General features: G+C 48.8%; 1 protein-coding gene across 13 annotated transcripts in view; it reads right to left on the bottom strand.

The window, feature by feature from the left end:
• BCORL1 (BCL6 corepressor like 1) overlaps positions 1-14,963 on the bottom strand; it is a 45,253-nt gene that overhangs the window by 13,469 nt on the left and 16,821 nt on the right. For 7 of the 13 annotated variants that reach the window (XM_081179386.1, XM_081179380.1, XM_081179385.1 and 4 more), the window contains 3 exons: positions 6,905-7,037; positions 3,953-4,043; positions 36-2,450 (listed from right to left, as the gene is read on the bottom strand). In XM_081179386.1, the coding sequence (XP_081035512.1) occupies positions 36-2,450; positions 3,953-4,043; positions 6,905-6,990 (2,592 nt within the window). In that variant the 5' untranslated portion in view covers positions 6,991-7,037. Of the gene's footprint in view, positions 1-35; positions 2,451-3,952; positions 4,044-6,904; positions 7,038-13,238; positions 13,324-14,963 lie in introns of those variants that run through there. The other 6 variants (XM_081179382.1, XM_081179377.1, XM_081179383.1 and 3 more) reach the window with 3 other exon arrangements.

Here is a 14,963-nt window from a genome sequence, read left to right as displayed (position 1 = left end):
CGATCCCTGTTTTCACATCAGGGCAAGTCACTCACCTTGCGGGTGTGCAGGTTCTGGCTGTCCGATTTGCAGGGGGCCTGAGATTCCTCACTGCCCCTGCACTTCTGCTTCTTGTGGGTCAGGCGGTCTGGCCCGTCATGCTGCCGCTTGGACTTGCAGGGGAAGCCCTCCTCCACTTTGATGTGGGCCACCCCCTTGAGCTTGGCTTTCGGAGGGCTTCTCGAGGCAGCCCCAGCATGCAGACAAGTGGTGGAGGTCATCAGCACCTCTGGCTCCACCCGTTCCTTCTTCACGCGGCTGAGATCAACCTGGTGCACACTGCGGAGAGTGACTTCTGCCGCCGGCTGATCCCGAGATGCGTTGCTGCACTTCCGGTCCTTGCGCTTGCTCGCTGGGAGAGGCGTCTCAGAGGTCGTCCGCACGCTTGGCTGGCTAGCTAAGGAAAGGCCGTGAGATAGGTAGGCAGTCAAGACCTGGTTTTTAGGCTTGGCGTCCCCGGGGCGCTTGTGGCTGCAGCCCTCTGGGGGAGCTTTGGGCTGTGGGGTGGCCTCTGCTGCCAAGTCAGCCTCGAGTCTGTCGGAGTCGTATTTTGGGATGAGACCCTCGGAGCCCCTTGCGTCTGGGAGGCTGGTCTGAAGAGCTGGTGAGATGCACAAAGGGCTGGCTGTGTTCGGCAAGGCTGCCTTACAACCCTTGCCCTGAGAGGGAGCTTCCGGGGGCTTCTGGACCACAGCAGAGGACTCTATCGGCTGCACACCAGGGAACGTGGCCAGCTCGCCTGCGCCAGCTGTTTTGCAGGGGGCAACTTGACTCGGGCACAGCTGCCCGGCTGCCGAGATGCCGATGGAAAGCAGAGGGCCCTGATGATAAGGCGACCACCCCACGGGCAGCAGCTGGGGGCTGGCAGGCTTCCCGTTGACTGAGCACCGAGGGTAAACGCTTCCCTGGCTGGGGCTCCAAATGGCCAGCTCCTTTGAAGGGTGCAACTGGGCCCCTGGGACACCCCGGCCACAAAGGAGCTGCCGTGCGGGGTCAGGAGGCCCCTCTCCACCACTCTTCTTCCCAGGAGGCAGCCCACCACTGCGAGGCTCTCCCTGGTCAACAATGGAAATGAGCTCTTGCTTGGCGAGATGGCGGGAGTCCCTGCCAAGGCCGGGGCCGGAATCCTTGCCCAGCAGCACGGAAGCTGGGACTGGGTTGGCCACCCCAACGTAGGTGCCTGGGATGGTGCTGATGAGGGCAGTCGAGTTCTTCACCCATGAGCCCTGCTCCCCATTGCGGAGGAACTCCGGGAAGATGACGAAGGGTGAAGCGGTGCCCGGGCCGCCAATGGCCTGAGCCACCCGCTGAGGCTTGGAGAAGACCGTGGTGAGCAGTGCTTTGCCGCTGGTGTGCACCGGGGTCAACACAGGCATCGGGGGCGTCTTGCGCTGGCTCGGAGGAGGCAGCTTCTGGCGGTTTGACTTGGCAGAAAGGTCAAGGGGCATCTCGCTGCATTCCGGGGAGACCATCTCACGCTCCAGCTGTGGGGGGGATTTCAGCGGGGAGATGGAGGCCAGGACGCCTGAGGGAAGCTGTTCCGGGACTGCCGGGGCCCTGGTGAGCACGCTGGCGGCGACTGACAGCGGGACAGTGCTGGCACCTGCTGCTGCCGAGGCAGGCGTGCTAGGCGAGAGGTCTGAGCCTTCGACAGCAGAGGAGGGCCCAGTGACTGCAAGGGCGCTGCTCTCCCCTGACGGGGCAGGGCAGTTCAGCTGGCTTGTCTCCACAGGCGCCACTTTGGGATCTGCGGCCAAAGGCCTGGCCACGGAGAAGGCATATGGGTAAGAGCGCAGCTCAGAGGGGGCAAGAAGGCTAGGCAGGCAGGGGTCTTGTGGGAAGGAGGGTATGACAGGCAGGGCAAGGGCAGACGGGACCCCGAGTGGGCTCGGAAGAGGTGGGAGGTAAACCAGGGGCTGGCTGGGGGTGAGGACTGCTCCGGGTGGGAAGGAGAGGGCCATTTTTTGCATAGCAGGGGCCTGAGAAGTGGAGAAACAGACGCTTTTCAAGGTGAAGGTGGCTGGGGGAGAGGTCAAAGTGCTGCAGCTGTTGGTGGCCGTGGCGGCGGCAGCCGTGGCGGCAGCTGTCAGGGTTGTGCCAGCAGCTGGGGTGCTCTTCTCCTTTGCTGGATGCTCACTCTCCAGAGCCTTTGGGCAAGCAGGGGAGACCTCTGCCGCCTCCTTAGCAGACGGCTGTGCACAGTCCGGGCTGCTGCTGCTGCTCTCTGGCCTTGTGAGTCCACCCTCCCTAACTTTGCCTGGGTTGGCATCGCCGCCCTTCAAGGCCTTCTCAGCACAGTCTGGCTCACAGGGCTGCTCCTTAAGTGTAGGTCCGAGTTCCTCCTCCACGATGCCCTCTGCCTCAAACCCTTGGGCACTGCTGCCGCTACTCGAAACTGCCGTGAGCTCCACCTGCAGCAATGAGGGAAGGCAATTGCGTCAATAACACTATTGTATAAGCATGTTGTTGGTGTTTCACATGCAAATTATATCAGGAATCCTAAAGCAGGTTAGAAATCAGTTTTATTGTCTTGCTAGGGAGCCAAGGCAGAGTGACTCGCCTAAGGCTACCTGGAATCAACAAGGGTGACCCACACCTCCACCTGGTACGCCGGGTTAGACCCCACCTCCCTTCAGACTGCCTCACCAAAGTAGTGTGTGCCCTGGTTATCTCCTGCTTGGACTACTGCAATTCGCTCTACATGGGGCTACCTTTGAAGGTGACTCAGAAACTACAACTAATCCAGAATGCAGCAGCTAGACTGGTGACTGGGAGCGGCCGCCGAGACCATATAACACCGGTCTTGAATGACCTACATTGGCTCCCAGTGCATTTCTGAGCACAATTCAAAGTATTGGTGTTGACTTTAAAGCCCTAAACGGCCTTGGTCCAGTATACCTGAAGGAGCGTCTCCTCCTCCATCATTCAGCCCAGACACTGAGGTCCTCCTCTGAATCTTCTTCTGGTGGTTCCCTCACTGCAAGAAGCGAAGTTACAGGGAACCAGGCAAAGAGCCTTCTCTGTAGTCAGGCCCGCCCTGTGGAACGCCTTCCCATCAGATGTCAAGGAAATAAACAACTATTTGACTTTTAGAAGACATCTGGAGGCAGCCCTGCTTAGGGATGTTTTTAATTTTGATGTTTTAGTATGTTCTGATATATGCTGTAAGCCTGTAAGCTGCCCAGAGTGCCTGGGGAAATCCAGCCAGATGGGCAGGGTATTATTATTATTATTATTATTATTATTATTATTATTATTATTATTATTATTATTACCAGCACTTAATTTCATGGCAGAGGCAAGAGTTGAACTGAGAACTGTCCAGTTCATGTTCTGGTTTGTTTGTTTTAATAGCCACTATGCAACATTTGTTCGAAGAAAGCAACATAAGAATCCCTTTCCTGCTTCATCAGATCAAAGGTCCCTATTTGTCCCCAATATCTGGTGCTCGGGGACAGACTGCCTCAGCACATGGAGGTTCCATTTAGCTACCCTGGCTTAAGAAACAGGAATATCCTTTTGTAGCAGGTTCAGATGACTGGCCCATCTAACCCAGCACTGTCTTCTTTGACTGGCAGCAGCTTCCCAGGGTCTCAGGCAAGAGTCCTTCCTAGAACCTGCAACCTGATCCTCTGGAGTTGACGTGGATGGAGCCTGGGTCTATACACATGCAAAGCAGCTGCTCTACCTCTTGGTCATGGGGTAAACAGCCATCAACAAATCTCTCCTTCTCCTCCATGAATGTGCATAACACCCTTTATATAAAAAAGTCACCCAAGTCCATGGCCATCAGTCCACCCTGTGGCAACCCATTCCATTTGAGCTGGCCAGGTAATTAGCCACTTAGGCCCTCTGTATCTCAGCAAGAGCCAAAGCTTCCTCCCCAAGGTACAGCCACTAAGCTGCCCCTTACCTTGGAAAAGCTGCTGCCAGTGCAGAAGTCAGGGGAGCCCAGATGCTGGGAGTTGCTGGTGTTGGATTCTTCATCAGAAAGTGGGGCTCTCCTGTTGGAGGAAGAAGAGAAAGAATTGTGAAGCTGAGAAACAATCTCCCAAACCTGCAAGACCCAAAGCATCCCCCCAACCCACTTTTGGAGGTATCTCTTGTGAGCAGATGCACATAGGCAGGGGGCTTCATCAGCCAGATGCAGTTCATGAGTCATACACAGCTCACGCTTGTCCTAAAGGATGTGCAAGCAAGGCAAGGTTGGCTTCCCAACCTTCAGCAGTAGGCCTGTGTAACTTAAGAGAAATCCAGAATCACTGAATTCTGAAGTCTTGGTCTCCAGCTGTTGCTGGACTAAAACTCCCATCATGCAAAACCAGTTTAGCCAAGAGTCAGGGATGATGGGAGCTGTAGTCCTGCAACTCCAGGGAAGCCAAGGTTGAAGAACACTAACAAAGCCATAACAAGGAACAGACACCAGCTCCCTTCCAAGACCTTTTTCTACCTGTTCACCTCGATTCATGTGGCACCCACTCCCAAATCTATGCTGTTTTGGGTCCAGGGCTGCAGCTTCCCAAACTTTATCACCGATGATGGAAGTAAACTTGTGAAGTAGCAGGTGAGATTGTGGCCAAAGTGTGGGGGGAAAGAAGAGGCCAAGAGATCCCTTCCATCCACCTTCCCCCCTGAGATCCCTAACCTCAAGCTTCCCAGACTTTCCACAAATTTTCTCATATCTCAACCATGGAGAAATACCCCACATTATCCACTTGGCCTGACCTCAACCCCCTTCTCTACTTAAAGAGTGCTGAGTGGAAAGCCTGGCCATGTTTTTAGAAAGTAATCTTTCTTTCCCTCCACCCCAACATTTTTGGGAGAGGTAGAGCAACACTATCTCTTCAAAAACATGTGGTTAGTGGTGGTGCTGTCAGGTAATTTCAGGCTGTGTACACGCTATAAATTTAAAGCAAGTGACTTTCTTCTAAGAATCCTGGGAGCTTAGTCTACTCCTCACAAAGCTGCAATTCTTGGCAACTAAAAACGACCTACAGTTCCCAGGATCCTTTGGGGGAAAGCATATGCTTCAAATGAGCTTCAGATTTGTGGTATATACACATCATGAAACACTGTCTTGCTGGGGGCAGCGGGGAGCTTTTGCTAGTTATTGTGTGCATTACATCACTTCAAAAATGTGGAAAGCCAGTCCTGATGCATTTGGTACCCCTCCTGCTCCTTTTGCTAAGGTGTAGGGCTCTGAACATGCATCTCCAAACCCTGCCCTGACAGCAGCACTGCATACGAGAGACTCAGAGAGGTGACTGTGATCATGTAGGAGTGATTTGTCCCCCTTTGCCTCTGCTGGTGATGAATACGGCTGCAGGTGAAATGTCATACATCTTGCACAAATTCAAAGGATCCAGCAAAGCTTATGCATTCAAACCTGATGCACTGAAAGTTTCTGATTTTAGCTTAAAAACTACCATCCTAATAAAGATCTTGCAATATTGAGTACTACTTGGCCAAATTCATGCTTTAAACTAATGATGATAATGATAACAACATGTCATTATTATTATTACAGATAGGTAGCCGTGTTGGTCTGCCATAGTCAAAATAAAAAAATTCCTTCCAGTAGCACCTTAAAGACCAACTAAGTTAGTTCTTGGTATGAGCTTTCGTGTGCATGCACACTTCTTCAGATACACTGAAACAGAAGTTGCCAGATCCTTCTATATAGTGAGAAGGTGGGGAGGGGTATTACTCAGAAGGGTGGTGGGAATGGGAGATTGGCAGATAGCTGAGATGAGCCTGTTGACGACTCTTAACAACTGCAATAGGTCTTACAGGAAAAGGCAAGGGGTGGGAAGGTGAAAAATGGCTCAGTCATGTATAATGAGATAAGAATCCAATGTCTTTGTCCCCACCTTCTCACTATATAGAAGGATCTGGCAACTTCTGTTTCAGTGTATCTGAAGAAGTGTGCATGCACACGAAAGCTCATACCAAGAACTAACTTAGTTGGTCTTTAAGGTGCTACTGGAAGGAATTATTATTATTATTATTATTATTATTATTAAATGTACCACTTAATGACAAAAAAGCTCGATACCATGTGATGCAGTGGTTAGAGCAGACTAGGAAAGGAGAGAGACCCAGGTTAAAACCTCCGCTCAGCCACGAGGCTCCCTGGGTGACTTTGGGCTCATCACTCTCTTTCAAAGTAGCCTACCTCACAGGGTTGTTGTGAGAATAAGCAACGGGGGAGAGAAGAAGCACAAGTTACTTGGAGGAAAGGACAAAACCTTCATTATTATTAAACAACAAAGCCACACACATCCAGCAAAAAAGAGAGTTAAAATTATTAATGGAAATCATAAAATGTGCTGGCTGGTGCTGATCTGAGCCATAGTCAGCACATCTGGTGCGTACCAAGATAGCTACTTTAAAGCAGCAGTCTTCCAGCTTTTTCAGACCCAGGAACTTCCTTTAGCTCCATCATACATATGCTGACCCATTTATTATTTTTCTTACCATATATTTGTATGGTTATAGAGCTACTGTTTTGACCCACTGTAGATAAGTAGTGGGTACCTGGTGCAACAATTGAAGGCTGGTGTCTGGTGCAGGGAACTTGTGTCCCTGCAGATGTTGCTGGACTGCAACTCCCATAAGCCCCCAGGCAACAATCAGGAATGATGGGAGTTGTAGCCCAGCAAAGGCTGGCGGGCCACAGGTTCCCCAGCTCCACTCGAGTCTCTTTGCCTAAATCACCCTACAAATTAAGTCAGCTGAACTGCGTTTCTGAAAACTGGAGGACACCCCTTTGCCCAGCATCCTCTAACAAGGAATCCGACCACCTCTCACACACCAGCTGCCCAACCTCTTCCCTCCCGGCCTGTGGAGGCCACACGCACCTCACCTCTCTTCGCTGAGGCCACACATGCGAATCCGCTCAGCACCAGTCCAGTTGTGCACCCCGCTGTAGAGAGGCGCTGCAGAGATCATGACAGCCGCTCAGTGCCAGCCAGTCTCAATCCTGTCACAGGCTCTGCCTATTGAAAAAAAACCACGAAACACAAAGCATTAGGGCCAGATTTGACAGTTGCTGTTTTCAGCATCCAAGAGGCAGTTCAGACAGATAAAGAGTAGGGGGGGGGCAGTCACACTGACCCTTGGCTAAGGTGAGGTGCTTCCATGCACAAAGTTAGGCTGGAGACAACGGCATCTGCAGAAATGTTTTTGGGAAGGTGGAGTTAAAACACTAAAAAGGGGAAAGCAAGCTAACTTCTCTGCCGCATAAAATAAGAATAATTAGTTCTTGTACTTTTTTGCCTCATATCTCAGGCTTGAAACTTAGCTTGTTTAAAATGAAAAGTGGGGAATCTGGGAGTTATGGTTCATGGGGTGCAGGGCTGTCTCCTTTGTGGATGCCTATGGCTGGAGGAAGCATGGAGCACTGCTGGAGAAGTGCAAAAGGCAAAGGCACACACGTCAGCTTGAAATTCCTTGAGCGGAGTTCTGCTCAGATAAAGAGTCATTTCCTCTCCGCACTGAAGCACTGCCAGGCAATTAATTAGCAAAGCAATTCTCAGTACAGCTATGCAAGACATGAGCTGTTGAATTTCCAGACTGGGGCCACAGTGGGAAGACCATACAGGGATTGTGGGAAACCCAAAGAGGGGAGTACTGTAACTTCTCACGATGAGGAGAAGTTAGAACAAAACACAACACCAAGGGGAAATTCAAAGTCACTAGGAAGCTGTGTGGTGTAGTGGTTAGAGCTTGAGACGAAGGAGTCCCAAGTCCAAATCCCAATTACCCATGAGCCTTGGGCCCATCGTCATGTATTAACCTAAAAGGGTTGTTGTGAGGATAAAAATTGGGCAGGGAGGAGCATCATCTATGCCACCAAGATCTCCTTGGAGGAAAGATGGAGGTTGAATGCAGTATATGAAATAAAGGGGGGGGGAGAGAGATGAGGGAAGCAAGTGTGAACTCCTTTGCCCATGTTGTTTCATGTACCGACCGTATCAGTGCTTTATATAGTTATCAAAGAGCTTGCAGATGTGTGGGGGACTTAACGTGCAAATTCAGAGGGCGAGAAGAAAGCAAAGTACCATACAAAATGGGAGGCGGCGCTGGGGGAGAAGCAGAGAGCACAGATGGGACAGGATCTCCGCGGACGAAAGATGCCAAAAGCAGAGGCCAAGGCTACACGGGCAGCCGTGCATTTGCCGAAAGCGCAAGGAAGGATGGGGGTCAACAGCAGAGGCACGAAGGCCCCTTGAAGGATGCAGCAACAGAAACGGACATTGTTGAGTGCATTCTTTTTTTGTTGTTCCCAGGGAGGATGTGGGACGTGAGCCAGGCAGAACCATTCCCAGGGAACAGAGAAAAGGGGAAAGCAGGAATCCCTCGCAACCAGGGGAACAAAACCCAGGGATTGAAAATTGGGTAGAGGGGGGAAAAAGAGAAAGAGAGAGAGGCACAGAAACACACACTCCAAACTAGGCAGTACAAGTGCAAGTTCCCAAGGAACTACAAGGAGTTCCCTTCTGGGCAGGCAGCACGTAGAGAGGTGCCAAGTGCAGAGAGAATTCCACAAAGGAATTTGCAGAAGTGCCCTCAACCAAGCCCACTGAGAAGCCACCCTGATGGCAAGCACCCCTTCTTGGAGTCAGGAGCCTTGAGAAGCAGCAAGCACCTTCTTTCCCCATCCTCAGTATGCCACTCCCTCAGCAGGAAGCTAGCCATGTACACCTCTTGGGGTCCTATAATGTCATCTTGTGTAGCCTGGCAAATTAGCATGACCCAAAGCTCCCTCTCTGCCCATCTACAGTGAACCATTACAACAAAACAGAGGCACCAGGAAAGCAGCTCGAGCCTACAAATGTTTACTCAGAAGTTGCCCTGCTTTCGGCACAGTTGAGGCTAACTGTGAAGAGGATGCTGCAATCTGTAGGGTCTTCCAAATGTAGTAAACACCTTAGCAATGGAGTTTTGAATATAGCTCTCATGAGAAAGGGGAAAGCTGCCTCCCACTTCGCCTGTTTTCTCCATTCCCCTGCCTCAGCTGCCTTTTTCAGAAGCCTGTTCCAATTGCCAGAGATGAATCCAGTTCTGAACCCATGCAGAAATGCTTGCTGTTTTCCTGTTTCATTGCAAAGTTATTCAAGAAGTAACACACTCGATAATACAGGGAAGATCATCGCCTGGGAGTGCTACACTTGGTCCAGGATGCTGAGGGCTGCTGGAAGCATAGAAGGGATTTTGGTAGCTTACCCATAGCACCAATTCAAAGCACAACTGCATATGCCATTTAAGCTTTTGCAGGGGTTAGTCCTGCAAGTCAGGGAGGGGCTGTGGATCAGCAGAGGAGCACCGTGCTTTGTATGTGAAAGCTCCCAGGTCCAATCTCTGGCATCCCCAGGTAGGGCTGGGAAAGAGCCCAGCCCCAAATCCTGGAGAGCTGCTACCAGTCAGGAAATGGCCTGCTACTCATTCATCAATAGTTCTTGTAACCTGCCCTTCATCCCAAAGAGCAGCACAGGATGACTAACAACATAACATGAAAATAACTATATGACACAACTGCCTATCAGTACAATAAACAGCACCATATAGACCCAACACCCTTTGGTCCCCACCCTACCCCAAACACCAGGACAGATTAGTGAGTTTTTAAATTTTGCCTGAATGTGATCAAAGTGGTGGACGATCCAACGATACTCAGGAGAGAGTTGCATAAGCAGGGGGCTGCCATGCTTCATTTTACTGTATAAGGCAGCTTCCTATGTTCCAAAGTCCTGGTGCAACGGCAATAGAGTAATAGCCAATCAAAACCTAATGGAGGTGAGGTCCGCCTTGCTGCAGAGAGGTGCAACTGTGCTCACACACCTCTTCCTAATGGTCAGGAAAGATGCAAGAGGGAGCTTGTGCTGGAACCATGAGAAACTAGTCTCAAGATAGTCTGGAGGAACACCTTGATCATCCATCTGAACAGATGGGAGGAGAATTGCTCAAACAAACAAAAGGACTTCTCTAGATTTTTGTCCTCTTCAACCTGGTCAATTTCAGGGGGCCTCTTGCAGGCTGTGGCATTAGAATTAAGGACCACTAGGCTTTCCATAGTTAAAACCATACTCAAGGCAGCTTACAACATGAAAAATATTACATAATTACAAACATAGCAAAAATAGCCATAAACAGAAAGTACACAACTGAACTAAACAATTTCCACAACGTACCTCATCAGTGAAGTCATGAGCGCTAGCCATTGCACTCACACAACCACATTCCAGACAGCACTCTAAATAGCAATCCCTTACCCAGCTGAGCAAAGAATTTAAAATTTCCCAACAACAATACTGTTCCATCAGTGTTTTTCAGGAGGGATGGGGGTGATGGTGACTGCAATACCCTTTCAGAACAGATGCAGTTCCTCAAGGGAAAATGCCGTGATCCTGTGCAGGAGATGAGCCACAGCAGCACATTTCTTGGTCTTCAAAATAAACATGTGAAAAGGAATTCCAACCCCGGATGGAACTCAGTGGGTCATCTAATACAATCTCAGTGTAATCTCAGTCAAATGTAGTTGGTACAAGTGTCAACCTGGACCTGGAAAACCCATGTCTGAGTCCGTGTTAAGTCATGAAGCTCACTGCAGGACCTTGGCTTAGTCACTCATCCTCAGCCTGTGCTACCTGACAGGGCTGTTGTGAGAATAAACTATGATAACCCTCATGCATATTGCCCATAACTCATCCTAGCAAGAGCAGGATACAAACATGATTGATGGTAACAATAAATGACCTCCTACCCTAGGAGACAAGATCTCTTAGATGACATCCAGGAAAGACAGGAAGTTAACTCCATTGCATAACTGCTCTCCAAACTCCTTAAATCATTTTTAGTTTACATCTGTCATGGAAGTTCACTACAAAGCTAGGGAAATGGCAGAAGTTGGATTCTAGCACATAATTATACAAAATAGAGTGCACAGGACACCAATGTTATATAAATGCTGGTGCTTGGAAATTTTATGTATTTTCCAAAATCCAGATTCAAACCCATTGCTTTTGCTTTGTCCTCAGTAGAAATGATGTCTGATATCCCTAACTTTGCATAGATCTGTTCCTGCCCAGATCTGTTTTCTGCAGAACATGTATTTCATCCTGGATATCATGGTCTGAATTTTCTGCTGAAGGGTCCAGACATACTCTGAAGGGTGCCAAACAGGTGAAGGGGCCTCACAATGCTACTGGCTGGAACAGCAAGGAGGTCTCTTCAATAGAAGTGATTAGCTTAGTCCTAGCACAGAGGAAAGGGCAAAATTGGGACAAGGAAAAAAACCTGTGTGTTCTTGCCTAAGATGCCCTGAAACTTCGTCCTAGGGACAGATGGAAAAGAAAGAAGGAATAAAATACCAAAAAGGATGAAAATCTAAAGGAGACAGACAAAAAGAAGTGTCCAGAGAAATTGTTTTACAGTTTATGCATTTGTAAAAGGAGGGTTGATTTTTGCAAAATAAAATCCCCAAAAAGCAGGACACAAAAACTCCAGCAGTAAAGTTTCAAACCGCATGTTGCCTTAACTTATCTTACTTTAGCAAAATAGCTAAATTTATTGTTTCCCTTGTTTCTTCTCCTCCTACTCCATACTCCAAATGATCAAACACTATTTTATCTGAACAATGACAACACAAGCTTTTGTAGCCATAACACACCATTCACAGATTATCAACACCAGCTCTGGTTTTGGACAACATTTGGCCACCATTTGACACAACAAAAGACAAGAGTCAGCTTTCCTGTTGTCCCTTGGAGATATTCTAGCCTCTTTTTTTTTAATGTCTCTCCCTTCATTTCCAAGTGGGCCGTTTGAATTTTACACTGAATGATCCAGAAAGCTCAAATCGCTGGTTGCCATAGGTGGCAATGGACAGGATAGGAACATTAATAATAATTCAGGTTTGTGCTTTAAGAGGCTCAAAGCACTTAAGATACATTATTTCAATAACTCATACAACAATCCTGTAAGTTAGGTCAATTTTATGATCCAGGATGGGTAGAAAAGCAAACAGCAGTTTTCCTAAGGGACAGAACCTCGTTCACGAAAGAACAGAATTTGAACTGGAGATTTCCTAAATTCAGTCTCAAAGCCCTTATATTAAACTTGCCTCAGAAAAATGACCATTAGTAATGGACAGATCTGCCCAAGTCTGTCCCTTTCCTTTCCACTGGCACCCAATCATAGGTCTGTTCTGTCCTATTTTGTGCAATTCTTTTTTAAAGATAGCATGAAAAACATGTACTTAAATTATATGCACTGCCCCAAAATATGTATTTTTCAATGCTTTCCAATGTATTTTCCACAAAAGATACATTTTACATGTGCTTTAACCATCAACAACACTTGTCTGTGCTCTTTTTGCGCACTAAAACTTCATTGCAAAATCCAGTTAAGAGCATTCTCTAATGAGGACTTGTGTTCCAATCCACAGACAAGTTTAGGACTGTTGAACTGGGTCAATACATTGCAAAACAAAAAACGAAAAAACGGACTGATTGAATTCCTCCTCCATCCCAAAAGACTACAGAGCAGAAACTGGAGAACCTATGGCTCTCCAGAAGTTGTTGAACTCTAGCTCCCATCAGCCCCAGCCAACACGGGCAATGGTCAGGGATGATGGGAGTTGTAGTCCAGTATGTTCTGGTGGGCCACAGGCTTCCCACCTCTGCCACAGAGGAAAAACCAATGTCTGAATAAAGCTTTAGATGATGTTGGAACATATTTACTAAGAATCAGGGCAAAATTTACAACATACATATATACTGTATGTTATAAAGCCAACGGCTTGTACAGCTTTGAGAGCTTCAGGGGCTACCACAAAAAGTCAAAATTGACATCTCTGCTGGTGCTTGCAGAGACAAAGGCCAAAAGGAAATGAGCTCCGTCAACAGTTAAAGGCCAGACGGATTAACAACATTTCTTATAGCTCTTGTGTTTTCAGGTCAGCCCTCCAGATGAAGAAAGAGGTTTATTCCCAACCTGCAATCTCTTTAAATTAGTCTTTGACGGACACATAGTACATAAACAAGTATGCTCCTGAATCAAATTCCATATATGACATTTTTCTTTTTAAATATGCTTTCCAGCCCCCACCCCATGAAAAACAGCAACCATTATGTAGGAAATAAATTCAGCTTAGAAAAGTTGCCAAACCTTTAGCAATATGGAAAAGATAAAGTTACCCTATTTGCTTTTGCTGCACCTTATAACGATCTGGAAATCTTGACGTTGAGAACTTAAGTGAAGCAAGGAGTCCGCACTGGCAACCTGCAATTAAGCACACAACACTTCTGAGAGTGTACAGAGTGCCTCTTTCTCATGAAGTGAGAGAGAACACAGCTCCCATTCTACACATCCAGGTTGAAGGAACAAAGTTTCTAGGCCTACAGTGGCTTGAAGTATGGCACTACTTTTAGAAACAAACCACCACTATACCCAGTGGAAGGCCTTATCACAGTAGTGTCAGCAACCACTTCCAACTGGCTTCAATAGAAGGCATGCATTTGGAGCGCAGTATCAGAGTGGAAGTCCCCAGCTCCTCTCCCTCACACTCTGCTTGCGAGTATGTATACAGAATGACTGCCAAAGCAATCTTTGCCTGCACACCTGCTCATTCCCTTTTCTTAAGCGTGCGCGGCCAGGACAATGTACTCCTAAGCATGCAAAGACAATAATGCATCTCCACCAAAGCCAGGCACTTGCAAACTTTCCAACTGTCTCCAGGTAAAGCCTCTCTCTTACTCACACTGTGCAATGGCACAGAGAGAACGAACCATCACTCGCTTGCTCACTGCAGCCTGGCAAGGGAAGCCTCACCGTGGAAACCTGTCGCAGCTGCAGATTAACATCACGTTTCTAAAAAACACAAGTCAGGCTACCAAGACCGGGAAAAGCATCCTCCAGACCCCAAGCACACACACATTGTCCGGCCGATGACGCGATGCCTGCAGCACATCTTCCCACCCCGCAAACCACCCTCCATCCCCATTTCAGCTTCAAAAAACGTCCCATCCCTTCACTCTTCCCCGCTGCCACTGCCAGGCTCCGATTTTCTTGGCAGGCTGAGAACTACACGACAGTAAACATGCACAACGACTAGCTCCGGGGGCTGCCATTCGTGGGGCCAACCTGGAGGCAGAGCCCTGATTACAACAAATTGGATGGGGGGGGTGTTGCTCATGTGTTACCTGGACAAGGCAAGGCAAGGCAAACTGGGATAGCATGCAAAGCCCTAACTCTACCCTCCTCACCAACACAGACACACGGACATCTCTTGTGCTTTGCAAGCATTTTCAAGCTACCCTCCCACCGAGACATTGGATTTTAAAGGGCAGGCCCATTCCAAACGGGCTGGCCAGTTACACTGCAAAGATGCCAACCAATACTTCCCACTCTTCCAAATAGGGCAAAAGTTGTCCCCCTCTTTCTGAAAACAAGCTTATGCTCTCTTCCCTTCCTGCGGACACACTCTCTACCGAGACTCAGAGAAATCAACCTCCGGGAGAACGGGTCGCCTCCGTTCTGCCTTCAGCAGCCCATCTCTGCCTCCCGACCGTCTAACACTTGGTTACTCCTTCCGAGTTTAGCTCGCCGCCGCGCCGCGTTCCTCCTCTCCTTTCCCCCCGCGCACCACGATCTAGGCTGCCCGTCCCTTCGGGACCGTCACGGGCATCGCCCTTGTCTCTTGTTGGAGGGAGGGAGCGGGGTAGGGGAAAGAAAGAGGGAGGCGGCGGCGGCGGAAAACAGCAACCCAAGACGCCTGGAAGGAAGCAGACGGGAGGGACCAACCAAGCTTGAGACTCTGCCATTCAGAAGTGTATATGCCATTATCAGGTCTCTTCTATCGGCGGATCGCCCCGCAACGTGCGTCCGGAGTGGGTGGCCGCTGAATTATTCCCCCTCCTCGC

Source organism: Podarcis bocagei (genome assembly GCF_964188305.1).
Source record: "Podarcis bocagei genome assembly, chromosome: Z".
NCBI lineage: Eukaryota > Metazoa > Chordata > Lepidosauria > Squamata > Lacertidae > Podarcis > Podarcis bocagei.
The sequence above is the reverse complement of the archived record's forward strand: the minus strand, read 5'-3'. Positions and strand labels throughout refer to the sequence as shown.